The sequence below is a fragment of the Nomascus leucogenys genome, chromosome 2, assembly GCF_006542625.1.
Source record: "Nomascus leucogenys isolate Asia chromosome 2, Asia_NLE_v1, whole genome shotgun sequence".
NCBI classification, from domain to species: domain Eukaryota; kingdom Metazoa; phylum Chordata; class Mammalia; order Primates; family Hylobatidae; genus Nomascus; species Nomascus leucogenys.
The window spans coordinates 28,156,692-28,182,693 of record NC_044382.1 but is presented as its reverse complement, the minus strand read 5'-3'; the positions used below and the strand labels follow the sequence as shown (position 1 = coordinate 28,182,693).

Genomic DNA, 26,002 nt, shown 5'->3' with positions numbered 1-26,002 from the left:
TCTCACTTTATAGTTGGTGAAATGGAGGCTGAAAGGTTGGGGGCCTGCTTGAGGTCACACAGTGAGGCAGCCGAGGTCTTGGATCTTCCTATGTGTTGCAAGAGGCTGTCCATCTTGACTTACCACCTCCTGGGACCTGGCTGGCATGGGGGCTGGGCAGTCGCTGATGAGGGGTTCCCTTCAAAATGCTCATTGCTGCTGGGGATAGGGTAGGGCCAGGTCTGGTCTTGGGCGAGATGAGCCCACTGGTGGGGAGAAGGCTGAGATGGTGCACCTGGTAATGCCACCCCCATCCAGATGCCAGGCCCAGCTGTGCACCGTCTGCCCAGCAGCTGGGAGCTGTGAGTCACACCCAGTGGATACAGAGGCGCAGGCCATTGTGTGCCATGATTCATTCTGTTCTCCCAGCCCCGAAGGGATGATGAGGCCCTGAGCACCGATCCATGCCCACGCCTGTGGATGAAAGCTGATATGACGAGGCCCAGGGGACCTGAGGGAGTTGGCTCCCTCTGCTACCTCCTGTCTCTTGAGTATCCTGTGATCGTGACCTGTCCATTCCCACCAGTGCAGGGGTCCATGAGCCCCCAAAGGTGCAGTGTGTTGTAGGCATTTCTGTGCTTTCTTTTTCTGAAGAAAGAGTTTATTGGTTTCATCAGATCATCAGAAGGCTGGGTGTCCCTGTGGAGTGCTGACGGGGGGCCGTGTGCACTGCGGGCTTGAGAAATGGTGGCAGCGTGGTACAAGTAGAAAGTAGCCTGGTGGCAGTGTAGCATCCTGGGTCAGAGTATGGTCTTGGAGATGGGCTGTTGGCTTCTGAGCTGGCTCCTCCACTTAGGAGCTGTGTGACATTGGGTAAGTTACTTTGTGCCTCCTCTGTAAAATGGCAATAACAGTATTTATCTCATGGTGTTATAGTTAGACTTTTAGGTAAGTTAATGTTTGTAAAGGACTTATCTCGTGCTTGGTACAAAGTAATCATTTGGTAAAAGTTTGCTGTTGGTAGTTCTAGCTCTGCTATGAATTTGCTGAGTGATCTTGTAAGTGCCTGATCCTGGGGTCTTAGTCTCCACCCCTGGCTCCGCACTCTGTGTTGGGCTTTCTAGGAGCTGCAGGACCAGCTTAGAGAGCAGGGGTGGGCAGGGGAGGTGGGGGAAACCCTTTCTGCATTCTGGGACTCCCTAGCCCAGGCCCTCCCTGGCTTTGTCCTGAGGCAGGGTTATGTAACCAGCCGGGTCTGGCCAGGCAGGGCACGATTCTCAACCTCCTTTTGTCCCTCTATTGTCTCTTCCTCTCCCTTCCCACCACGGAGCTGTTGTTAGCTGACCTGTTCCTCAAGCTCCAGGGATGAAATCGGACCCTTGCTATTCTGCCACCAATTGATTTAGTTTAGTCCGGAGGTTTGCTGGGCTGGCGGCCCCTCCTCCCACTACCTGGGGACAGCGCTAAACTGATGCCTCTATGCCTGCTTCATGCCTCCTTTTGGGGAGGAAACGCAGGAGTCTAGATGGCTTGGGCTCTTGGTCCAGCCTGCCAGATTGTAGGGACAGGATGTTCCTGCCCATGGCCTCTGCAGTTCTACAGGTACACCCCACTCCCTACCCAGGATTCCTTCCCCAGAAGAGCCTTCACCATCCTTGCAGCCCAGCACCAATGCCTTCTCTTCCAGGAAGCCTTCCCAGGTACCTCAGCTGCAGGGAAGTTGGCCTCTACTGAGCTCCACAGCGTGTTCTCTGTCCCTTTTAAGAAAACAGAGGTCACAAACTGGTAGGCTGCATTTGCCCTATGGGCAGATTTTGTTTGGCCCATGCGAGATATTGAGCTGGTTGCCATCCAGACGTTTTACATAAAAACTCAGACTTCTGGCATTATTTCAAAAATTGGAAGATAGGAAAACCTTGAGCCTACATTCTCCAGGGGTCATTGTTGGAGGTGAGGCATGTACACTTCACCCCATCCCCAGCCAGCCATTTCATACGCTTACATGATCTTTCTGGTCACTGGAGGCATCTGAGTTTGCAACCCTGTCCTTAAGCCATGAACCACTTTCTCTCCTACATTGTTCCTTTGTGGGCTCTTCTAAGGCAGCGGGTGTAGGGGCTGTGGGCTGAATCACCTTTGTGTCCCTTGAAGCATGGAAGCATTGGAGCATCATGCTTAGGCTCAGGACGGTGTCCCCAGTAGGAGCGTAACAAGTGCTTCCTGTGTGAAAGCAGGTGTGGCCATGGTCTATCCCTCCAGCTGTGAAGGTTCCATTTGCTAGAGGCCTCTGGGTCAGCCTGCTCTGTGACCCTTGAACCCTCCCCCAAGATAAGCTCTGCCTGCTTAGCCACTGACCCAGGCGGCTTCTTAGGCTGCAGATAACAGTCCCTGAAAGGGCAGGCCCCACCCTGCAGTGTAACCAAGGAGAGGAGCATCCACCTGCAGCTGTCACCAGGTTTCACTCTCATGGTGTGCTTAGAGGAGTTTAGGGAGGGGAGGACTGTGCTCAGCAGCCTTCAGAGGGTATCAGGTCCAGACCTCTGTGTGCTGAGGCCATTGGGGTGAAGAGGGGGTGTGGACCAGTTCAGATGTTTACTGGCCTGGGCTTCTTCTCCATTAGGCCTCTCTGTGCTTTCTCCTCCTAGAGTATGTTACTTTATCCGACAGCTCCCTTGTCCAACTGTCTGTCCAGCTAAGGTTTATTTAACTCTTTCAATTGAAATCTTTTGTTTGTTTGTTTGTTTTTTTTTTTTTTGAGAAGGAGTCTCGCTCTTTCACCCAGGCTGGAGTGCAGTGGCGCGATCTCGGCTCACTGCAGGCTCCGTCCCCCGGGGTTCGCGCCATTCTCCTGCCTCAGCCTCCCGCGTAGCTGGGACTACAGGCGCCCGCCACCTCGCCTGGCTAATTTTTTTGTATTTTTTAGTAGAGACGGGGTTTCACCATGTTAGCCAGGATGGTCTCGATCTCCTGACCTCGTGATCCGCCCGCCTCGGCCTCCCAAAGTGCTGGGATTACAGGCGTGAGCCACCGCGCCCGGCCTTGAAATCTTAAGTATTCCCTAGGGCCTCCTAAGACGTCTTCTCCTGGAAGAGGTTTTAGCTGAGAGGTTGTAATTGTTGTGGCTACAGGAAAAACCTGGGAAGCTTGCAAAAATGCATGCAGATTGCTGCCCCCACCCCCTGCCTCCTGCTCTGATTCATTCTAGGGTATAGCCTCCCCATCCTGAGAACATTCAGACCAGGGGGTCTATAGACCACTCTTCAAGGACTCTGTCTTAGTGCATGGAGCCCAGGGCTGGTAGGGAGGAGCCCTGTGTGGCTGTTGTGCTGGGCGACATTAACCATGCCCCTTTCTCTCTCTGGGCTACTCTTTTGCCCCCGTGCCAATGTTCTGGGCTTCCCCAGTTGTCGTGGCTGAGTGCAATGTGAGCTATCCTTGGAGAGGATAACACAGAGTGGATTGGGGCAGGTGCCAGTGTCTGGGTGGGGTGAGGGCTGCCAGTCCTGGCCCCACCCTAGCCAGGCCCAGAGGAGTTTCACATTCACATTAGGGAACAGGTCAGGAGAGGAGGCAGACTGGAAGCCTGGCTCAAAGTGGGCAAGTGCTGTGCCCCTGGTATCAGGCCCCACAGGGAAAGCCTGGCCTGGGTGGCCCAGTGACCTAGCCACAGGCTGAGGGGCTCTCCTGCTATGTGGTCCTGTGGCAGGCAGGCTGAAACATCAAGTGCAGGCATGAGCAAGCCATTTACAGCCGGGTAAACTGAGATACATAGAGGGAAGACACTCTCCTAATGTCACATGAGTGGGTGGAAAGCCGGGCTGGGACCCCAGGTCTTCCAATGCTAGGCAAGGCCACACTCTTCCATCTCCACCTCCCTCTGCAGGGCCAGTGGCAGATCACCTAGCTGGGACAATCATCTGATTGTCTATGACGACCTAGTTAGAGCCTGGAAAAATGAACCATCATCACAGCCACCCTGGAGGCATGAAACCGGTTGGGTGTGCAAACTACCCCTCAAACATACTCCATCCCATTTTTTGTTGTTGTTGTTTTGTCTTTCCTTAAACTGTCTGATGGGCCAGCTGCCTCTGTGCCCGCTTCCGCCTGGCACTAGGCTTCGTGCTCTTCATTCTGAGAACAAAGCTTCCTTCTGACAGTCCTCCTGCTGACCACAGGAAAAGGGCAAGCGTAGCACCAGCCTCTCTCCTCTGCCTCCTCCTGCTGGGAGCATGGGGTAGGCAGCCTTGGGTGGATGCTGGAAGGGCTGTGAAGGTGGGTGGCGGCAGTCCAGTCCACATTCCCTCTGGCAGCCCAACTGTCAGGACTCAGAAGTTCTCCGTCATGGCCAAAAGGAGAGGCCAAGGCACCGGACAGGGACAAACGTAAAGTCTTGTCATCCATTGGTTCAAGCAGTCAATTGGCCTAGAACAGAACTGGGGATTTGGCTGGGAACTGGCCAGGCGAAAACCCTCAGGGTTTTAGCTGGCCCAGGTGGAGTCTTGTATCGGCCTCTAGCCCCTGGTCTATAGGGGCTGTGTAAGCCTAAAGGTGTGTTCAGATGAGGGAGACAATAGTCCCTCATTCAGTATATTTGTATTAAACATCTACTTTGGTCCAGGCTCTTTTCTAGAACTGGGATGCAGCAGTGAACAAAACACATGGAGACCCTGTTTTGGATGTGGGGCTGACATTCAAGTGGTGGGATGAAATGAACAGCCCAACAAGCTCACTGTCAGGTGGTGAGATGTGCCTGGAAGAAAAATAAAGCTGGCTTGTGGGTCAAGAGTGTGACTTGGGGGAGTGACTCTGCCATGTCAGGTGGTCAGGATGGTCCCTGGTGAGGGGCAGTAGACTCTGGGAGGGCGGCCCATGGGAAATTGAGGGAAGAATTTTCCAAGCAGAGGGAGCTGCAGGGCAAAGGCGCTGGAACTGGAGGGCACGGGTGGCCAGAGGCAGGGCTGGAAGAATGAGAAGATGGTGGAGGAGAGGGGCCAGAGGGTGTGTGGAGACAGGCAGGGCCTCTTGGCCCTGGGGAGGACTTTGTTGTTTGAGTCTGAGTGGAGGGGAAGCTGTTGGCAGGCCCGGTGTGAGGACTGACTGGTTTGGGTACACATTTTAGAGAGACTGCTGGGGGTGAGGGTGGACACAGGATGACTGGCTGGGAGGCTGCTGCAGTCTTGCCACGAGAGAGGTTGGGTGGGTCAGTGGTGGGTGGGGAAGGCGGGGGAGCAACCAGGGGTTGGTTCTGGATTTATTTTGCAGGATGAGCTGATGGGATTTGCTGATGGATTAGATGTGGGGTGTGAGAAGAGAGGGTTGACCACAAGGTTTCTGGCTTGAGGAACTGGAAGGACAGTTGGACAGTATTGCTATTTACCAAGACAGAGAAGGCTGTGGGACAAGCAGGTTTGGGGAGAGCAATTAAGATTTGGGGTCAGCAGGCCGGGTGTGGTGGCTCACACCTGTAATCCCAGCACTTTGGGAGGCCGAGGTGGGTGGATCACGAGGTCAGGAGATTGAGACCATCCTGGGTAACACGGTGAAACCCCATCTCTACTAAAAAAATACAAAAAATTAGCCGGGCATGGTGGCGGGCACCTGTAGTCCCAGCTACTTGGGAGGCTGAGGCAGGAGAATGGCGTGAACCCGGGAGATGGAGCTTGCAGTGAGCCGAGATCATGCCACTGCACTCCAGTCTGGGTGACAGAGCGAGACTCTGTCTCAAAAAAAAAAAAAAAGATTTGGGGTCAGCTGTGCTGGGGTGGGGCCTATGCTGGTGGGGGAGGGGCATGGTGCACATGGGTCCTGGGTCCTGCATGTTCCTGTTGCTGTCAGGAACAGCAGCAGGGGTTGTGTGAGGGGCCCCAATGCTAGGAGTCTGTTCTGTAAGAACAAATGTTTCCTGGTCCCTTCATGTCCTTTTCTCTCTCTGCAAACCTCCCTCTGCTTTTCTCTTCCTTTTGGACAGAGGAAAAAGGCAGATTCTGAAGCCTCATTGTCACTGTGATGGTCCTAGCCTTTCTGCCTGGCACGCCTCCTGGCAGGGAGTTCCTTCCGGGGTAGGTGAAGTAGGGGGCGGAAGGGTGGGGTAGAGGTTCAGGCCTTATCCTGGCTCTGCTACCAACAGAGCTCTTTGCCTTGGTTTCCCCTCCTGTATGGAGAAGGGTTGAGGTGGCCCCAGGGTTCTGAGGGTGGCAGGGAGTATTTGAGGAGGCCACATGGTACAGTGGTTAAGAATCTGGGCTTGGGGTCAGGCAGGCGTGGGCATGAATCCTTGCCTGCTGCTTGACTGTGAGACTCTGGACAAGTAACATAACCTCTCTGAGCCTCAATTTTCTCATCTGTAGAAATGGGCCAATGATAGTACCTGCCTCACAGGGTTACTGTGAGGTTGAATGAGGAAATGTCCATAAAGCACTTAGTGCCGGGTGCGGTGACTCACGCCTGTAATCCCAGCACTTTGGGAGGCTGAGGCGGGCAGATCACCTGAGGTCGGGAGTTTGAGACCAGCCTGACCAATATGGAGAAAGCCCATCTCTACTAAAAATACAAAATTAGCCAGGCGTGGTGGTGCTCACCTATAATCCCAGCTACTCGGGAGGCTGAGGCAGGAGAATCGCTTGTACCTGGGAGATGGAGGTTGCTTGGGAGGTGGAGGTTGCTTGTGGTGAGCCGAGATTGCACCATTGCGCTCCAGTCTGGGCAACAAGAGCAAAATTCTGTCTCAAAAAAATAAACAAGCAAATAAAACACTTAGCAAGGCCCTGGCATATAGCACACCTAGTTAACCAAGGCCTCTGCTCACAGTGACCCATTCAGGCAGGCAGGTAAGGGGCTTGGCCTAGTGAGTGGGAGGAACCGTGGGAGGTTATTGAACAGGAGCATGCCAGGCATGTTTTTGATGGGGCAGCTGTGAGTGTGGAGACTTGGGCTGAGTTTTCTTAGCAAGTCCAAGAGCCCCTTCCACCTTCCAGAGTGACAGCTGCGGGCCGGCCCTAACGGATCATCTTCCTTTCCCTAGCCAAGGGTCTTCACTGGCTTGGCATGGGCAGCCTCTGTTTTGCACAGGTCCCTTGGGGTGGGGTGGTCATTTTCCTTAAGGCCTCCTATAGGACCCCTTGTCTCTATATCCCAGTGGCCAGCCTTAGGGAAATGTGAGGGAAGGGCTTTGGGGGTGAATGAATCAAAGGAACTTAATTTACTTGTAGGTAGGGCTCTGGACAGAACTGGTGGGTCAGGCGGAGCCTGGAGTGGCAGTCCACTGGGCACTGGGAGTGACCTCGGTTTCTGGTCTGCATCCAGGCTGGGTGGTGCTTGCTCCAGCAGAGCCGTGGAGAGGTCGACAATGGGCGGAATGTGGCCCCTTCAGAACCCACACTTCACTGGTGCCCAGGCATGCCAGCCAAGCCCTGTGCTTCTGCAAGCCTGTTTCCCAGCAGTTGAGCTGTGCCAGGACAGCCAAGGACATTTCAGAGTCCCCAGGGCTCATAGCCAGGCTGTCACCGGGCATTGCTTATTTTCCCAGGGCCCAAGAGTCTTCAGGGATGAAAGGGGTTCTGGAGATATTCCAAGGACTTTTCTTAACAGCTTGGTAAATTGAGGTCTGGAGAGAGCAAGGCACTTGACCAAGGTCTCACAAGGCTGCCTCCCTCATATCTGTCACTCCCCTCTGTTTCCATGTCCTCTGCACAGACTCCTGGCCTTCTGCCTGGATATTTGTAACAACCTCCCTCTTGCGGGCTCCCTAAGAGCTTTGTTTGTCCTCCGTTATTGTAATCTTGCCATAATCTGCCAGATGCGCACACTATTTGATGTGTCTACCTCCCGTCCCCTCCACTGACTGCCTGTGACAGAGTCTCCCCAACAGAGCTGTGCAGCATGAGGTTTAGGCCCCAGGCTCTGGAGCCAGTCTGAACTCTGTTTGGATGCCAGCTCTGCCCCTTCCTGGCCTGGTGACCTTGGGCATGATACCCTACTTTTCTGAGCCGCTGTCTCTATGAAATGAAAACAGTAGCAATACAACACCTGGTACCAAGTAAACTCTCAGAAATGGTCATCATTTTCCCAAAGGCCCATCAGTTGGTTGAACTGGAAAGTCGTGAGCATGGAGGAGTAGACCCAAGCTTGGACTGGGAGGCGGAGGATGTGGGCTCCAAGTTCACCTCAAATACTGCGTTCCTGTGTGCTTGTTGGGAAGCCACTTATTCTCTGGAAACCCCACTTTCCTTTTCTGAGAAAGGGGGAAGAAATCTCTGCTATACTTTAATAAAGTTGGCATATGATGCCACAGCAATGCCTGTGAAAATGCTTTGCATCTGTGTAATGATTTAAAAATGGCACAGCGGTGGCTGTGGTGTGCTGATGGCGATGAGGGCATTGTAACCACAGTGGTGGGCAGCTGGCTGGGCTGGAGGCTGGTTCATCTGTGGAATGCCCAGTGCCCACACAGACTTCCCCATCCCCGCCTACCTGCTCCCGGCTGTCCACCAGCCTGCCTTCACATTAGCCCCGGCATTATATGCTAGAAAATGTGGGAGGTGCAAAGAGCTGATGGCATTTCCCCAGCCCTGGTGGGGTTTCTGTTATCTGTGGCTGATGCCATGGAACGTGGGGATTAAGAACCAGACAGACGCTGGTTCGAATCTCAGCTAAGCACTTCCCAACGGGGGCCTTAAGCAAGTTGCTTAATCTCTATGGACCTCAGGCTCCATATGTGTAAAATGAGGCCATGATCAAGTAGAGGCCAAGCATTTAACAAAGAGCCCAGAACATAATGGCATAATGGTTGTATAATGTGTATTCTGCCTGGAACGTGGTCACTGACAACATGGTGACTGACAGGTTATTGATGGCAGGGAGCTGGGGCCACTGTGCCCATTTCTGGGGATTTGCTGCAGAGGTCGGTTATGCTCCCTACAGAATAACCCAGCTTAGATTTAGGAGGGTCTTTGGAATCATATGGCATGATTCAATTTTTTAAATTAATTTGTTTTTTAAAATTTTATTTTTTTTATTGATGGGGTCTTGCTGTATCTCCCAGGCTGCAGTGCCTTAGTGCAGTTGTAGCTCACTGCAGCCTTGAATGCCCGGAGTTCCAGCAATCCTCCTACCTCAGCCTCCTGAATAGCTGGGACTGCAGGCTCGTGCCACCATGCCTAGCTTCATGATTCTGTTTTATGTGACCAAACTGAGGCTGAGAAAGGAGTGGTACTTGCCTGAGGTCACAGGCAGGTTGTGTAAGGCTGGGCCTAGGATGAGGCAAGTGAGGCATCTAAGTGCAGCGTCTCAGGAGGTGCCTGCTATGTGCTTGCACATTGTGGAGAATAAGAACCTTTGTTTTTGAGAGAAAGTCTAGCTGTTTTGCACAGGTTGGAGTGCAGTAGCGCTATCTGGGCTTACTGCAGCCTCAACCTCCTGGGCTCAGGTGATCCTCGCACCTCAGCCCTCCCATGTAACTGACTACAGGAACACGCCACTGTGCTGGCTAATTTTTGTAATTTTTTTTTGTAGAGAAGGGGTTTTGCCATGTTGCCCAGGCTGGTGTTGAACTCCTGATCTCAAACCCCTGGGTCAACCTGCCTTGACCTCCCAAAGTGTTGGGATGACAGACGTGAGCCACCGCACCTGGCAGTGAGCGCCTTCTTAAAGGCTCCTTGCTGGCCTCACCTGAGCCTAGTCCTGGGTGAGTCCCTGATCTAGGACTGGAACCCTGGTCTCCTGGCCCCATGAACCGTTCTGGACCCCTGTGGGGTACTTTCTAGAGTCTCGCCGAGGCCCCCTATTCCTCTTTAAAAGGAGCCTCTGTGAAGTAGGTCACCCAGTGCTTTTTGCTCCACGTTTCTGTTCTCTAGCTGTTGTCTGTGTCCTAGAGAAAGCCGGGCCTACTTGCCCCCACCTCTCCCCTCCTCCTGCTCCCTCCCCCTGCCAGCTGCGCCTCCATGTAAGTACTTTGAGCCCCTTAACACCCCAAGGCGTGTTGGTGGCCAGCTTTTGTTTTGATGACAAGCCCCAGCAAGTCTACAGGGACTGGCTGCTTTCATGTGGGCCCTCGGTGAAGCCTCCTTGGTCTCAGCAGGCCCTGTGTTGTGCCCACCAGGCCTCTAGGAGATTAGGGGCTCCAGATGGCTCAAAGCTTTTCCCTTCTTCTGTGTTATCCCTAGCCCACCTGGCTTCCGTCCTCACTGGCCACGGAGCTTGGGGGATTTTCAGTCTCTCCAAGGCTCTGGCGTCTTCCAGAGTGGGCTAGTCTTGGGGTGTCCATCTGAGCCATTCTCTCTGTCACCACTGCTGGGCCTGCCTCCTGGGCCTTAGGTGACTTCTTGAGAGGTGGCCAAAGCTGCTAATCCCTGGAAGGGGCTCCTAGGATTTCCCTGTGGCTAGCAGGACCCTTGGCCACCCACGTGATGTGACATGAGGAGCCTGGAAAGCCAGCCCAACCTCCATCCTTAAGCCCCACATATAAACATACCATTTTTTTTTTTTTTTAACTGCAGCTCTCAGAGCCTGCAATTCTATCGTTGTCAGGTTGCCTTGTGCTCTCTTTGGCATCCTCTAAGAAGGCAAATACCTTTTCAGCTGGGTGCTTTTAAGCATTTGCTGTCAAGAAGCAAGCCGTGGCCAGCCTGGCCCTTTTCCAGTGTTCTCTGTGACCGTGGCCAAGTTGCTTCTCCTCTCTGGGTCTCGTCTTTGTAAGACCCTTTTCAGCTCTAGCACTTTGAGGCTCCAGCATGGATTCTTACACCCTCCACACCTTTGCCGGTCACCTTTCTTCCTCCTCTGCAGGGTGGGGCACAGGGAAGGGCCTGGCAGCTGAGCTGGGTGAGGCCAGGGGCCAAAAGCCAGCATCGTAGACACTTCCCACCAGCCGGGCATACCAGTCCTTCCTCTTCTTCTCAGGACAGGTGGGGAAACTGAGGTCTGGAGGGGGAAGGGCCAGGGCTGGAACCAGGACCCAGTTATCCTTACTGCCAGTGAGCGCTCCTCCTGCTGTTGGCTGCTACCTCTCTTGAGAGGGTCAGAAGACCCACTAGCACGAGGGTGAGGGGCATGCTTTTTCCTTTCCCATGGAAGGCTCCTCCAGGCAGGGCTTGGGTGAGGCAAGCGAGGTGTCAGTGGTCCCCTGGGCACGGGGCAGAATCGGAAGAGGACATCTTCTTTCTGGGGTTAAGGAGGTAGGGGCTGGAGGCCTTGACAAGGGAGGTGGCATGAAGGGGCGTGGAGGTTTCTAGGAACGTGGTTGGTGGCACAGGGTGCTCTAGGGCCACCTCCCTCCCTTGCTTCTGCCTTCCCTTTCTCCTGGGGAGGGGACTGGGCCAACAGTAATGCCATTTTTCCTGGCCCTGGGATTAGGTGCAGCCGTGTTAAGGAGAGGACGTTCGAGAGGGCGTGGCGAAGTGAAGAGGAACTGCACGCCACTGCCTGGAGCTCCGGTGGGTCTGGTCATTCTCTCTCTGGCTCCTGTCCCCTCTGACCACTGTCCCTGGCCCCCTGCCCTGTCCAGTCCTTCCAGGTCCATCTGAGTGTGTGTGTGTGTGTGTGTGTGTATGTGGTATGTGTGTGTGTCCCCAGGAGGGACCTGGGGGTACAGGATGGCACTTGAGCCTGGCACTGGGTCCTGCCTTCATTCCAGATCAGAAGCAGCTCCCGGAACTGCCTCAGGGAGAGGTCTAGGCTGACCTGGCAGATTCCTGATGGAGGAGAAGGAGGAGGAGGCTGAGGGATGGGAAGGAAGGGCTCAGTTTCTCCTGTGGCTTCTCCAGACAGCTAGGCATGTCCACAAATCCACCTGAAGCCAGCAGGTCCAAGAGTTTAAAGATTTACTTCAGGGCCACGGGGGAAGCTGGAATGGTGAGATCCCACAGCTCTCAGATGTTGTGTTTGTGGCTTTGGTCCTGTCTAGACTATGAGAGCCATGGCTTGTCAAAGCCAGAGGGGCCCCTAGAGAATTTCCATGTTCTTAACTTGGCTTTTGATGGGGGCCAGTCACAACCACTCTGAATTTGTGTGTCTGGGGAGAGAATCTGCTAATCGCCATCATTAGATTCTCAAAGGGTTCTATAACCCCCAGAAGGTCACAGACTTCTCCTCTAGTCTATACCCCTCACTGCAGTTGTGGAAACTGAGGCTCAGAGAAGGGAAGGGACTTGCCCAGAGACTCACAGGCAGCGATGGAGGCTGTGGCACCCCCCGCCTCTGTCTTCCTGCCAGCATTCTGCCTGACCTCACAGGCTGGGGGAGCTTGGCTCATTCAGGGGACAATGGCTGTCATCCCCTGAGTGTTCAGGGCCTCGGGAAGGACTGGGAGGCTGTTGCGGTTTCCAGGCCCGCGTGGATTTTGGCTTCTGCATCCATGAGATGGAGGCCCCTGAGTCTGCCTGTGCCTTGGAATCTCTCAGGGTATATCTGAGGCCTGGAGTCGGGCATGCGGGAGGGTGGGGGCTGGTGGTGACCCACATTTCCCAGCTCCTCTGCAGGGGAGGCGGATAGGGGAGAAGCTCAGGGTGTGATAAAATTGTTTTTACTTTACTGGGCATAAATGACAAATAAGTGAGGGTTGGGAAGTGCTTGGTAGAGCGCCTGGCACATGCCAGGCTGTGAGGTGAGGTGCTCATCATTTTCCTTTGCGGTGCCCTGCTAGCTGAGATCTCCTGCTTCTGACCCTCGCTCCTGCCTCTTCCTTAGCATGAGGCCTCTGCCTGGGGCAGGAGGTGGCCCCCGCTTTTTTTTTTTTTTTTTGAGATGGAGTTTAGCTCAGGCTAGAGTGCAATGGCGCCATCTCGGCTCACTGCAATCTCCACCTCTCGGGTTCAAGCGATTCTCCTGCCTCAGCCTCTGGAGTTGCTGGGATTACAGGCATGTGCCACACACCTGGTTAATTTTGTATTTTTAGTAGAGATGGGGTTTCACCATGTTAGCCAGGATGGTCTCGATCTCCGGACCTTGTGATCTACCCGCCTCAGCCTCCCAAAGTGCTGGGATTACAGGCGGGGACCACCGCCCCGAGCTGCCATCCCCCTTTCTTATGTTGGGGTGTCTGATGGGGGCGTGAGGACCCTCTGGCTGAAGTCCTGCCTTGCTGGGTCCCATGGTGCACCTCTCTGCAGTGCAGGCTTTCCCAGGAGGCTGAAGCTCAGCTAGAGAAGCCGGGTCAGCAGCCCTGGGCCTGGTCGCCTCCAGGAAGCCTTTCTCCTGGGCTGCAGACCTGGCTTGGGAGTGGTGTGGAAAGCAGGACTGCAGAGGGGTCACGAACAGGGGCTGTGGGGTGGGCTGGGAGGGGCATCCTAGCTCCACCTCTGCCTAGCTGTGTGACTTAGAGCAGTTACTTGCCCTCTCTGAGCCTCCATTTCCTTGTCTATAAAGTGCTCATAGCAGTGACACCTCTTTCAGGGCGTTAGGATTGAGCGTGGTGGAGCAGGGAAGGCTCCTGGCACAGCCCCAGATGTTTGCAGGAGCTTAATGTTGGCCGCCAGTAAGGGAGGTTATGATATGTGTTGGGATATGCTGCTTTGTTCCTTTTGAGCGTCTGTGATCTGAGCCTAAGAAAACAATAGTTCTGGATGGATTTGACTCTGTCATAGGCAGATTTGGGGATAGGGTGGGCAGAGAGCCCCATTTTGGGAAGCTTTGTGGCCACTGCATAACATTTTATGTGATGGGCCTGACAGCCTTGGTGTGCGTGAAGAGCCTCAGTGGGACTGTCAGGACTGTCCCGTCCTGGACGGGAGGGTGGCAGGTGACCTGCCGTGTTCCCCACACAGCCCCACCCCCAGGCTTTCTGGTATGTTTGCTCGGTAAGCCCTTTTTTTCAGAGCTGGTACAAAAGTAAACTCGCAACTCAGGCCCTGCTGGAAGAAGGACACATTCTCAACAAGTGAGGTCTAAGTTCCTGAGGTTTTCTGTTGGGCCTTCCCTGCCAGGGAACCCAGAACAGATTCACAAGTTGAGAACCAGGGAGTGAACCAGTAGTGCTTAATGCTTTGTTTCGTTGTTGATTGACGGATGATCTGTGGGCTACTTCCAAGAAAGATCACTAGAGGCTGCTTGTGATACTAAAACACATATAAAATGGATGAAAACAAACACAGACAGAAAACTATTCAAAGGGAATGGAGAATGGGATGTGCAGGGCATCTGGCAAGTGTTAGCTGTCTTAGGTGATCACAGAGGGGCTGTGGAGATGGGGGATGAGGGGCCCAGGCTCTGGAGCCCAGCAGCTGTGTGCTGAAGTTCCCATTCACCTCCTTATTAGCTCTGTGGGCTGCAGCAAGTGACTGGCCTCTCTGAGCCTCAGTTTCTCATCCGTATAATGGGGGGAATCTAGGTCATGATGCTGTGGTAGGGTTGAAATAATGGCATGTAACACAGACATGGCATGTCTCATAAATGGAAGTTAATGTTATTAATGCATTTAGCTTGGAGATGTCGTGTAGCAGATTCACAGAGAGGAAGGTAATTGGCAAGGGCACAAGGCTCTTGAGTACCTGCTGTGGGTAGGAGACGGCTTGTGCCTTGGAAAGCTTTCAGTGAAGTTGGGAGCCCCACATTCTAGTTGCAAGAACAACTGATACCTGGTGTTGCATAGTGGGATGTGGAGCAGGGGAGCTCAACCAGGACTTTAGAAATCCAGAGCAGGCTTGTTCACCTCCCTGCTGAGGCTGGCATTGGAGGAGGAGGGACAGGGTTTTAATGGACAAGAAAATGGACCAAGGTACATGAGAGTGGGGCACACCAGATGGCACAAGGCTGGGAGGTCCTTTCCTCTCTCTGGGTCTAGGTGTCCTCAGGGGCTTACTGCAGGGTAGACTGCTCTCTGTGGCCCTGCGACTCTGAGCCAGACCTCCAACAGTCTCTTTCCCGGTGGTGGCAGTCCTGGACTCTGGGGTGACTGACAGGCGGCAGCTTGGCTCCTGGCCACGCAGCACTGTGGAGGTGATGGGGGCTGGGGCATGTAGCAGATTCCAGCAGAGGAAGGGATTTGCTTCTGGTCTCGGCCTCCCAGGGATGTAATCACGCTGGAGAAACTCCTGCACAGCTGGGAAGCAAATGTGGAGGATTTTCCTTGCTGAGCTGGATGTGGTGGGTGGAGCAGGCTGTGGTAGGGTGGCTGGTGGAGCTGGGAAGCTGTGGGGTGTGGCTGGGTGGGGGGTGATGATGTGACTGTGCTGGGGGTGTGACTGGCTGGGAGGGGCTGGATCAGCTATGGGGAGTGGCCCTGAGTGCATGTGGGGCTACCTGTTCCTCAGGCGTGCAGCCACTACTACGCCCTCCCCTGCTCAGGTCCCTGCCCAAGTCCAGGTACCCATTCACATCCTTCTGAGGCTGCTGGCAGAGCTCTTTCTGCACTGACCTCCTCTCAGCCCCCACCCCATGTGCATGTGGCCCAGATGCCTATGATGATGCCATTCGAGCCTGTCGTGTGCATGTGAGTGTGGTGTGTGTTGGGGGGTGCGGGGAGGGGTGTGTGGTCCACAGAGGGCATTGTCAAGAGTGACCTAGGCTGGAAATAAAATGTGGGCTGGGTGAGCATTCAGGGCTGTGGGCACCTTCCCCCATTCACTGCAGCCATGTCATACCAGAGACATAAAACCTTGGGTTCCAGAGACCTCTAGAAACCCTTATGGGAAGGTCATGGTCGCCACTGCATTTTCAGTGCCTAGTGGCATGCTTGGCGCCTAGTGGTGCTCAGTAAATACAGGATGAGGAAACAGGTCGTTTGCTTGTTCCGCACTCCCAGAAAGATCTCGAACCTCCTTCCTGGATCCCATTCTCTTGCTCCTTCCCTCTGGCGTCAGCCTGGCCTCCCTTCCTCTCTCTTTCTCAATTCACTACTAATTTGATACGTGGCCTTGGGCCAGTTCCTTCCTGAGCCTCACTTTCCAAATCTGTTACTGAGTAATCATTTTATTAGCTTATATTACCATGTGCCAGGCACTGAGCTCAGTGTTTTACATGCCTCATCTCTCTTTGTCTTGGCAGCTGCCCTGCAAGATAGATAAGTAGTATAAACCCCATTTTAGAGTTAGTGAAACTGAGGTTCAGAGAGGTTGAGAGATTTTCTCAAAGGTCATGAGGCTGGTAAATAATGGAGCCAACATTCAAGCCCCAGCTGGGTGCAGTGGCTCCCAGCTGGGGCTTGAATTACCTGTAATCCCAGCACTTTGGGAAGCCGAGGCAGGAGGATTGCTTGAGACCAGGAGTTCAAGACCAGCCTAGGCAACATAGGGATACCTTGTCTGTATTAAAAAGTTAGCTGGGCATGGTGGCACACACCTGTAGTCCTAGCTGCTTGGGAGACTGAGGTAGGAGGATCACTTGAGCGTGGGAAGTCAAGGCTGCAGTAAGTGTGATTGTGCCCCTGCACTCTAGCCTGGGCAACAAGAAAGACACTGTCTCAAAAAATGAAAATATGCTGGGCACAGTGGCTTGTGTCTATAATCCCAGCACTTTGGGAGGCTGAGGCAGGTGGATCATTTGAGGTCAGGAGTTCGAGACCAGCCTGGGCAACATGGCGAAACCCTGTCTCTACTAAAAATACAAAAATTAGCTGGGTGTGGTGGCAGGCACCTGTAACCCCCGCTACTCAGGAGGCTGCGGCTCGAAAATCGCTCGAAGCTTGAACCCAGGAGGGGAAGGCTGGAGTGAGCCTGCGCAACAGAGCAAGACTGTTAAAAAAAGAAAGAAAAGATTCAAAGATTCAAGCTCAGGCAGGCTAGCTCCAGTCTGGGCCTTTAACTGTTATGCTAGCTGTCACCACTAGAGTGAAATAGAGGGGTGTGCACAGCCCTTCTAAGGAGGCCTGCTGGCGCACAGTAGGCACTGTGTACATGTGAATTGGGTTACTGGGCACAATTCACCATGAAAGGCATGGCTTGCTCAGTCTCCGTACCTGCTCTTACAGAGCTCTTGGTCTCATTCCTGGAGCCCACCCATTCATCACAGGCCCAAGCTGGACCCCCTTCCCTGGTCCCAGTCTCTGGACAGCTTGCTCCTATAAGAAGGCCCTTGTACCTCTGTCCCTTTTCCCTTATGGGTCCGGGGCAGCATTTTCAGGTGGGGATGTTAGATAGAGTGACTTCAACTCCAGAGCAGTGGCCACGGTTACCGTGGTATTTCCCGAAAGTGCAGCGTTGCCATGGCGTCTCCATGACGACCAGAGCATCTCATTCATTATCCTCAGCACCTTGGCAGAGAAAGCTGGGACTAGGGCTAGGGGAGTGCAGTGGGAGGCTGGCTGAGGGCTGTGGGCCACTGGCCTTTGTGGCTGAGGTTCCCCTCATGCCCCTGCCTACCCCAAGCCAAGGTTCCTCTGCAGGCTCTGGAGTTATCTCCCACCCATGGGGTCTGGGTTCACATTTCAGCTCTGCCACTGAACATTGTGTGATGTTGGGCAAGTGACTTAACCTCTCTGAGCCTTATTTTACTCAACTCTAAATGTGGATAACAATATTAGTTGTAAGGATTACATGAAATGAGGTATAAAAAGTGCTGGCTGGGCGCGGTGGCTCACACCTGTAACCCCAGTACTTTGGGAAGCCGAGGTGGGTGGATGATCTGAGGTCAGGAGTTCAAGACCAGCCTGGCCAACATGGCAAAACCGCATATCTACAAAAACTAGCCGGGCATGATGGTGGGTGCCTGTAATCCCAGCTACTTGGGAGGCTGAGGTGGGAAAATTGCTTGAACCTGGGAGGTGAAGGTTGCAGTGAGCCAAGATAGTGCCATTGCATTCCAGCCTGGGTGACAGAGTGAGACTCCATCTCAAAAAAAAAAGAAAAGTGCTTAGCACAGTGCCAGGCTCATTATATGGCAGTATTCATAATGATGATAATTATAATGTTGTTAGTGTTATTTTTATTGTAGAAACCCTTGGGTTTCAGGGAGGAATGAAAGACCAAACTCAAAGTCAGGAAGGAAACCCATTTGAGTTAAGATTTGGTGGTTTCCATGTGACTGTGGCAAGTCACTTCACCTTGAAGTCTTTGTCTCCTTATCTGTAAATTGGAAATAATAACAGCTGCTCATTCATTTATATCCTGAGTATTCAATAAGGACCTGACCCTGGGAAAAGTGGGAGCTTCCACGATGAATCAAACTTGTTTCCTGCCCTTGAGTGGCACCCGGGCATCGAGGGAGGAGGAAGAAAGGACACTGTTTTGTGCTGAGGGCTCTGTGTGCTGGGTGCCGGTGAGGGCCTGTGCAGAGGTCAGTAAGCCCTGGTCCTGCCCCACAGATCTGCAGGTTACAGGAGGTGGAGCCATGTGCAGGAATGCCCGCAGTTTACTCTGCACAGACCACATGCTCAGGTGCACCCAGGGGCTGGGCAGGAAGCCAAATGAAGGAAAGAGGTTGGCTGTGAGACTGTACACGGAGATGCTGATGGTGTCAACTGCAAGATACAGGGCCCATTTGCGGCTGGCACTCTTAAGTTCCTCAGCTGATGGTGGTGGGTGAGGATGTGTGCCCAGTGTCACCAGAACTTGCCCTCTTTAGAGACAAGTTAGAAGTTCTGACTTTTATGTAAAATCTCCTGATTTAAAAATGTTGCTAACGAATCCAAAATTAAAGAAAAATACTGTGCAAGCCAAAGAGCACAGTCTGCATTTTGTTTGGGCTCCAGGGTCCTGGTTTTCAGCCTCTGCACCGTGGAGTGGGGATGAGGCGGGAGCCTGAGGAATGAGACTTAGGAGTGGGAGAGGGGGCAGTGGTTGGTGATGACTTCAGAGGGGTCAGGACTTTGGAACCGGGATCTTGAAAGATGAGTAAGTGTCCCAAGGAGTCCGGGGAGGCATTCCAGGCAATGGGAATTTCATCAGCAAAAGCCTCAATGCTTCCCCAAGATTGGTGACTGGCTGGGTGAGGCTGGAATTTAGGGGAAACTGCTGGTGATGTCTGCAAGGCCCAGCAGGCCCAGGGTGGTGGGGGTCATTGAGGCCTCAGCCCCAGCTGTCCTTGAGGCCTTGGTGGCTGCAGGGGGATTAGAAGCCCCTCAGTTATTTACCCCTTGAGCCACGGGAGTTCTGGGGTGCAGGTGGGTGAGGAGGGCCTTGGGTGGAGGGTGGCAGCCTCTGAGTGGATTGCAGAGGGGCTGTGCTGGAAGCCCCCTTTGCCAGCCGGCTGAGTGGCTGGCGCTTTGCTACAAAGCAACTGGCTTCCCCCCCGCCCCCACCCCAGGGTATTTGGCCTTCTCTGAGGACAGGGGCTACCTTGCTCTCCCTCTGCCCTGGGTTTTGCCATGGCCTTATCTTTAGCTTCTTGGCTTCTATCCAGGTAGCCAGCCAGCTCCCAGTAAGGGCCACAGCCTCAAAAGATAGGGCTGCTTTTCAGGCATGCTGCAAGAGGAGGACAGCAGCCCTGGCTGCCTGGCCCTCTGTGTAATAAGTGTGTCTGGTGCCTGCCTGCCTCAGCCCTTGCTCTCCCTCTGTGAAATGAGCTGCCCTCCCCTGCCTGAGTCCTGGGGCTGTCAGAATCTCAAGAGAGGGATGAGCTTGAAAGTGCTTCGTGAGCTAAGCTGTGATCCACATCGTGAGGGATTGTCGTAAGTATGTTAAATAAGCAACAGGGGTGCGTGATAACAGCAGCTGTGTGCCAGGCGTGGTTCTGAGCATCTTATGTATCAACTCATTTAATGTTCACAACCTTGGGAAGTAGGTAGAATTTCCATTTTACATGCTAGGAAACTGAGGCACTGAGAAGTTAAATAACTTGCCCAAGATTACACAGCTACTAAGTGGTGGAGCTTAGTTTTGAATCGAAGCCACTTGGCTCCAGTCTGCAGGTGTAACCTGTAGGGTCCATTAATCTAGGACTTTAGGTCTGTGGATAGGTGGCGGGGAGGCTCTGAACTCCTTGAAATTATTATGATATATATATATATATATATTTTTTTTTTTGAAATGGAGTCTCGCTCTGACGCCCAGGCTGGAGTGCAGTGGCGCGATCTCGGCTCACTGCAAGCTCCGCCTCCCGGGTTCACGCCATTCTCCTGCCTCAGCCTCTCCGAGTAGCTGGGACTACAGGTGCCCGCCACCACGCCTGGCTAATTTTTTGTATTTTTTAGTAGAGACAGGGTTTCACCGTGGTCTCGATCTCCTGACCTCGGGATCCGCCTGCCTCAGCCTCCCAAAGTGCTGGGATTACAAGCGTGAGGCACCGCGCCCGGCCTATGATATATATATTTTTGAGACGGAGTCTCGCTGTATTGCCCAGGCTGGAGTACAGTGGTGTGATCTCGCCTTACTGCAGCCTCTGCCTCCCAGGTTCAAGTGATTCTCTTGCCTCAGCCTCCCGAGTAGCTGGAATTACAGGTGCCTGCCACCATGCCTAGCTAATTTTTGTATTTTTAGTGGAGATGGGGTTTCACCATGTTGGTCAGGCTGGTTTTGAACTCCTGACCTTAAGTGATCTGCCCACCTCGGCCTCCCAAAGTGCTGGGATGACAGGCGTGAGCCACCACACCATTATGACATTTTCTAGCGTGTGTGTGTGTGTGTGTGTGTATGGCTTTATTGTTTAGATTTTTAGTTTTACATTCACAGCAAAATTGAAAGGAAGATACAGAGATTTCCCATATGCCTTCTTCCCCTGCACACACGCACAGCTTCCCCCATTATCAACATCCCCCACCAGAGTGGTACTTTTTTTTTTTTTTTTTGAGATGGAGTCTAGCTCTGTCGCTCAGGCTGGAATACAGTGGCACAATTATGGCCACTGTAGCCTTGACCTCATGGGCCCAAGTGATCCTCCTGCCTCAGCTTCCTGAGTAGCTGGGTCTACAGGCACATGCCCTGACACCTGGCTCATTTTTTTTTTTTTTTTTTTTGTAGAGATGGGGGTCTTGCTATATTGCCCAGGCTGGTCTTGAACTCCTGGCCTTAAGTGATCCTCCTGCCTTGACCTCCCAGGGTCAGGGGACTACAGGTGTGAGCCACTGTGCCCAACCCAGAGTGGTAAATTTGTTAGAACAGATGACCCTGCATTGACACAGCATTATCACCCAGAGTCCATAGTTTACTTTCGGGTTCACCCCTGGTAGTATGCATTCTGTGGGTTTGGACAAATATATAATGACATGTATCCACCATCGTTGTCTCATACACTGTAGTTTCACTGCCAAAAAAATTCTCTTTGCTCTGCTGATTCATACTGTCAACCCCCAACCTCTGGCAACCATGTGCATTTTTTTAATGTGCATATTTTTTATGTCTGAAAAATGTCAGATTCCCACAGGGGTTCGTGGCTCCCACATTCCTGAGACTCTGAGCTGCATCATTCACACTCTGAAAGGTTGTTAATCTGACAGAGGGTCACTGACCACAGCACTCAAGCCTGTGAGGAGTGGCTGGTGGCTGCTCTCCTCCGCTTCCATGGGATTGGGTGGCCAACGTGGGCAGGACGCCATCAGGGCATCCCCACCTCCTATCCACTGTGCTTCTGTCCTGGCCCTAGGCCAAGGGGTGGGGCTGGGCTTCGGCCACAGGCTGCCCTTATCAGTGGTAAATGGGATACCTGGGTACCTTGAGTGTAAACAGGACCAGTCACCCCAGCCTTCCTGGCTCTGCCCAGGACACCTCCTCCTTCTTGCCCTGCTCTCAGCTAGAATTGCATGGAGTCCCTGGAAAGTGCCACACATGCTCTTATCTCCAAACTGTGGTATGTGCCATTTCCTCCATCTACCCCTGCCCAACCCTTACTTTTTGTTCTGGTCAGCTTAGGTACCCTTCCTCCAGGAAGCCTTCCCTGTCCCCTCCTTCCCCCTGCCAGAAGAGTTAAGGACCCCTCAGTTCTCCAAAACACCCCTCCCATCCCTGTCTGTCACACTTGTCCCCCTGCATTGCAGATGCCCATTTTCTTGGCTGCCTCTGGTTCCTCAGGGTACTGGCACAGAAATGTAGAATATCAGAGGTGAAGGAGCCCCCAGAGATCACCTGCCCCAACCCCCTTCTAACATGTAGGAAGCCCAGAGGGAGCCACACAGTGCATCATGGCAGAGCTGAGACCAGACCTGTTGTCCCAGTCACTTCCTCATTTCACAAACAAAAAGCGGAAATAAAAATCACCCAGAGATAATCACTGTTAATGTTTTTTTTTTTTTTTGCATTTAGCACCAGTTTCTAGCCTATGCACAAAAATATTTTAACAAAATTGTGACCACACGTACAAACTTTTATAAATGTTTTTGACTTTGACAATACATATGGTAATTATATTTCTATGTCAGTACATGTCCTTCTTCAACATATTGTAAATGGCTGCCTAGGATTTCATCATATGCCTGTATTATAATTTCTTTTTTTTTTTTTAGATGGAGTCTCGCTTTATCACCCAGGCTGGAGTGCAGTGACGTGATCTCAGCTCACTGCACCCTCCGCCTCCCAGGTTCAAGTGATTCCCCTGCCTCAGCCTCCTGGGTAGCTGGGACTACAGGTGTGTGTCACCACGCCCGACTAATTTTTGTATTTTTAGTAGAGATGAGGTTTCACCATGTTGCCCAGGCTGGTCTTGAACTCCTGACCTCAAGTCATCCGCCCACCTCGGCCTCCCAAAGTTCTGGGATTACAGGCATGAGCCACCACGCCCGACCCTTGTGTTATAATTCCTAAATACAATCTCCCATTGTTTGGGATTTGCTGTTATAAGCAGCACTAGGATTTGTGTTCTTGTGGAAAAATCTTTACACACTTTTGCAGTAATGCCTCTAGGATAAATTCCTGGAAGTGCAGCTGTTGAGTCTGGAGCATGCTGTACCCATGCTGAGCACATCATATAGTCTTGGGGCTGGAAGGGATTTCAAAGATCTTTACCCTCGAGGCTGGGCCCAAGCCTTGAATTCCCCGCTGGCCTCTTTAGCCCTGGCTCTTACACCTTCCATCTAGACCTGGGCAACTCTCCTTCTAGCTTTGAGCTGCTGTGACTGATAGTTGCTCCTTGGGGGCCAGGCGTGGTGGTTCATGCCTATAATCCCAGCACTTTGGGAGGCCAACGCGGGTGAATCACCTGAGGTCAGGAGTTCAAGTCCAGCCTGATCAACATGGAGAAACCCCATCTCTACGGGCATGGTGGTGCATGCCTGTAATCCCAGCTACTCAGGAGGCTGAGGCAGGAGAATCACTTAAACTGGGGAGGCGGAGGTGGTGGCGAGCCGAGATCGCGCCATTGTCTAACCTGGGCAACAAGAGTGAAACTCCGCCTCAAAAAAAAAAGGAAAGAAAAAAAGAAAGTTGCTCCTTGGGTTGCTGGGAAATCTCACTTCTTGTGACTTCATTACTATTTAAGGGAGACTGGAAGGCTGTGTTTGGGGTTGCTGTTTGGGATGAGAGAATTGGGGCCTTTGTGTTGTGTATATGCATCTTCATTAACTCTTTCCAGTGAGATGAGTACAGGAGGCGTGGCCTGGGTGCGGGGGGTTCAGGCTGAGGGGGAGGCTGGAACCCAGAGTTATGGCTGCCTGGGTGGACAGAAGGTCCAGGGCAGGGGAGGCCTCCCCTCTGCATCCTGTGGTGGCAGTATGGCGATCCTCAGGAAGGCTGTTTGGTCGTCTGTTGTCCTGGGCTGCTGTGTGCACCTGTGGGTACGTACCCCGAGGATGAGAGATACCTGATTGCATTAGGGGCAAATATGACATCTACCATGTTTCTTGTGCCAAGCTCCTCAGACACATTTACTTAACACTCAGCTACAGCCATGAGCTGCAGGGGTGCTGGTGTTACAGGTGAGCTCACTGATGCTTGAAAGGTGTAATGGTCACCTGAGGCCTTCTCACACAGCTAAGGCACACATGCCCTGCAGCCTGCTAATGAATCCTGGCTTGGCTTCATTCTGAGTCTCTTCCTCGGATGGAGACTCAGTCTTTTCGTCTATCAGATGGGGCTGCTGGGCTCATTCAAAGAGGGCAACGGGTTAGGAAGGGAATGGAATATGGCAAGGATGTGGTATTCAGTCATGATTTAGAATTCTACCTCTAGTTCCCAGGCTGTGCAAATGTTTATCATTTCTCCCCATCCTTCCCGCTCCTGGATTTTTCTTGGCCTAGCCTTGGACTCCGATAATGATCAAAAATAGCAACTCCCATTTGTAGATACCATATGCTAGGTACTGCTCTAAGTCATTTATAAACATTGTTGGACTTAATCCTCCAACCCCTCATGAGATGGGTTCATATTATTTATTGTCTGCCCCATTTTACAAGTAGGGAAACTGGGGCTCAGAGATATTAAAGAGCTTGCTCTAAATCATGCAACCTTGGTTCGGCAGCCGTATTTGCATTTGGGCACTCCTAGGTCAGCTCCTGTGTGTCCACAGTTAGCTGAACCCTGAAGCCCACACTCTGACGCTCCTGTTCTCTCCACTCTCCACAGCCTTAGTCCCGTGGGCCCCACGGAGTGAGCGGCATGCGGCACCCCCGGGCCTGCCCAGTGTCCTCTGGCCTGCTGCCCTGCAACCCCAGAAGGCCCTGACGCCCTGGGGCACTTCTACTCTGCACAGGACCACGCGGGGGTTTGCCATGGTGACATAAAGGGGCGCGGAGGAAGGAAGGAGCGTGACCAGCCTGTGGACTGCGCCCCTGGCTGGGAGGAAGGACTGGGGGCCCAGATCCTCCACTCCCAGTGCCCCACAAGGGCCTCGCTTCCTAAGTCTCTGTGAATTTGTTGGTCAGTGGACGATTCTCGTGTCTCCTCCTGTGTGGGGCCTTGGGGTAGCCAGGGCAGGCCGGGCCTCCAGTGGCCAAGGTCTCGGAGGCCAGGATGCCTGCCCTGGCATGCTTCCGGAGGCTGTGTCGGCATGTATCCCCGCAGGCTGTCCTTTTCCTGCTGTTCGTCTTCTGCCTGTTCAGCGTTTTCATCTCAGCCTACTACCTATATGGCTGGAAGCGAGGCCTGGAGCCCTCGGCGGATGCTCCCGAGCCTGACTGCGGGGACCCGCCGCCCATGGCCCCCAGTCGCCTCCTGCCGCTCAAGCCTGTGCAGGCAGCCACCCCTTCCCGCACGGACCCGTTGGTGCTGGTCTTTGTGGAGAGCCTCTACTCGCAACTGGGCCAGGAGGTGGTGGCCATCCTGGAGTCCAGCCGCTTCAAATACCGCACAGAGATTGCGCCGGGCAAGGGTGACATGCCCACACTCACTGATAAGGGCCGTGGCCGCTTCGCCCTCATCATCTATGAGAACATCCTCAAGTATGTCAACCTGGACGCCTGGAACCGGGAGCTGCTGGACAAGTACTGTGTGGCCTATGGCGTGGGCATCATTGGCTTCTTCAAGGTACACAAGAAGCAGGGTCCCTGAGCAGTTCAGAGCCCCCTCTCCAGACTCATAGCTCAGTGCCTGACTTCTCATCTGTGAAATGGGTGTAATGGTAGCACCTGCCTCCCGGGTTGTTGGGAGGGTTAAATGAGTGAGTATATGTAAAGCACTGGGAGCACGCGGTGCCCACTGCCTGGCAAGGGCTTTGTAAGTATTAGTGGAGCATGCTGGGGGATCACCTGCTATGCATGGGGTCCAGCACACAGCAGGTGCTTGCCTAAAGGAGGCCACAAGGATAAGTGTGAAGTCGGAGGGGCATGCTCTGCTAGGTGCCCCAAAACCTGTCAAGGCAATCTCCCCTAGGAGGGCCTGTGCACCCATTTTTCAAATGAGCAAACCAAGGCTCCGGGGGTTAAGTTACTTATGCAAGGTTTTGCAGCCTGTAAGTGGAGAAGCTGAGATTTGAACCTAGACATAGACAGTTTGGGCTGTCTATCCCATGCTCTTTCCTCTTGGTGGTAGTGGAGTGTGGTGTTAATATACCTTCTGACCCAGAGCCATTTTGTGTGAGGAGAAAGGAGAATGAAATCCCACTGGCAGATGGGGAGTTGTTCTGGGCCTTATGGGGCTCCCAGAATGACCGTCAGGATTGGGGTCCTTGCAGAAAGGGTGTCACAGAGAATCTGTCCTTGGCGGGGGGAGGTTGGGAATGGTGGGCGGGGGATCCAGATGCTGTGGTCAGAGAAGGCTGACCTGCAAGATGAAAGCAGACACTAGCTGGGACTCTA

General features: G+C 53.1%; 1 protein-coding gene across 8 annotated transcripts in view; it reads left to right on the top strand.

Annotated features, from left to right (window-relative positions):
* Window positions 1–26,002, top strand: part of NDST1 (N-deacetylase and N-sulfotransferase 1) — a 73,420-nt gene that overhangs the window by 11,830 nt on the left and 35,588 nt on the right. For 5 of the 8 annotated variants that reach the window (XM_030826535.1, XM_030826534.1, XM_030826517.1 and 2 more), the window contains exons 2-3: window positions 11,329–11,408; window positions 24,333–25,232. In XM_030826535.1, the coding sequence (XP_030682395.1) occupies window positions 24,720–25,232 (513 nt within the window). In that variant the 5' untranslated portion in view covers window positions 11,329–11,408; window positions 24,333–24,719. Of the gene's footprint in view, window positions 1–10,333; window positions 11,409–24,332; window positions 25,233–26,002 lie in introns of those variants that run through there. The other 3 variants (XM_030826527.1, XM_030826524.1, XM_030826515.1) reach the window with 2 other exon arrangements.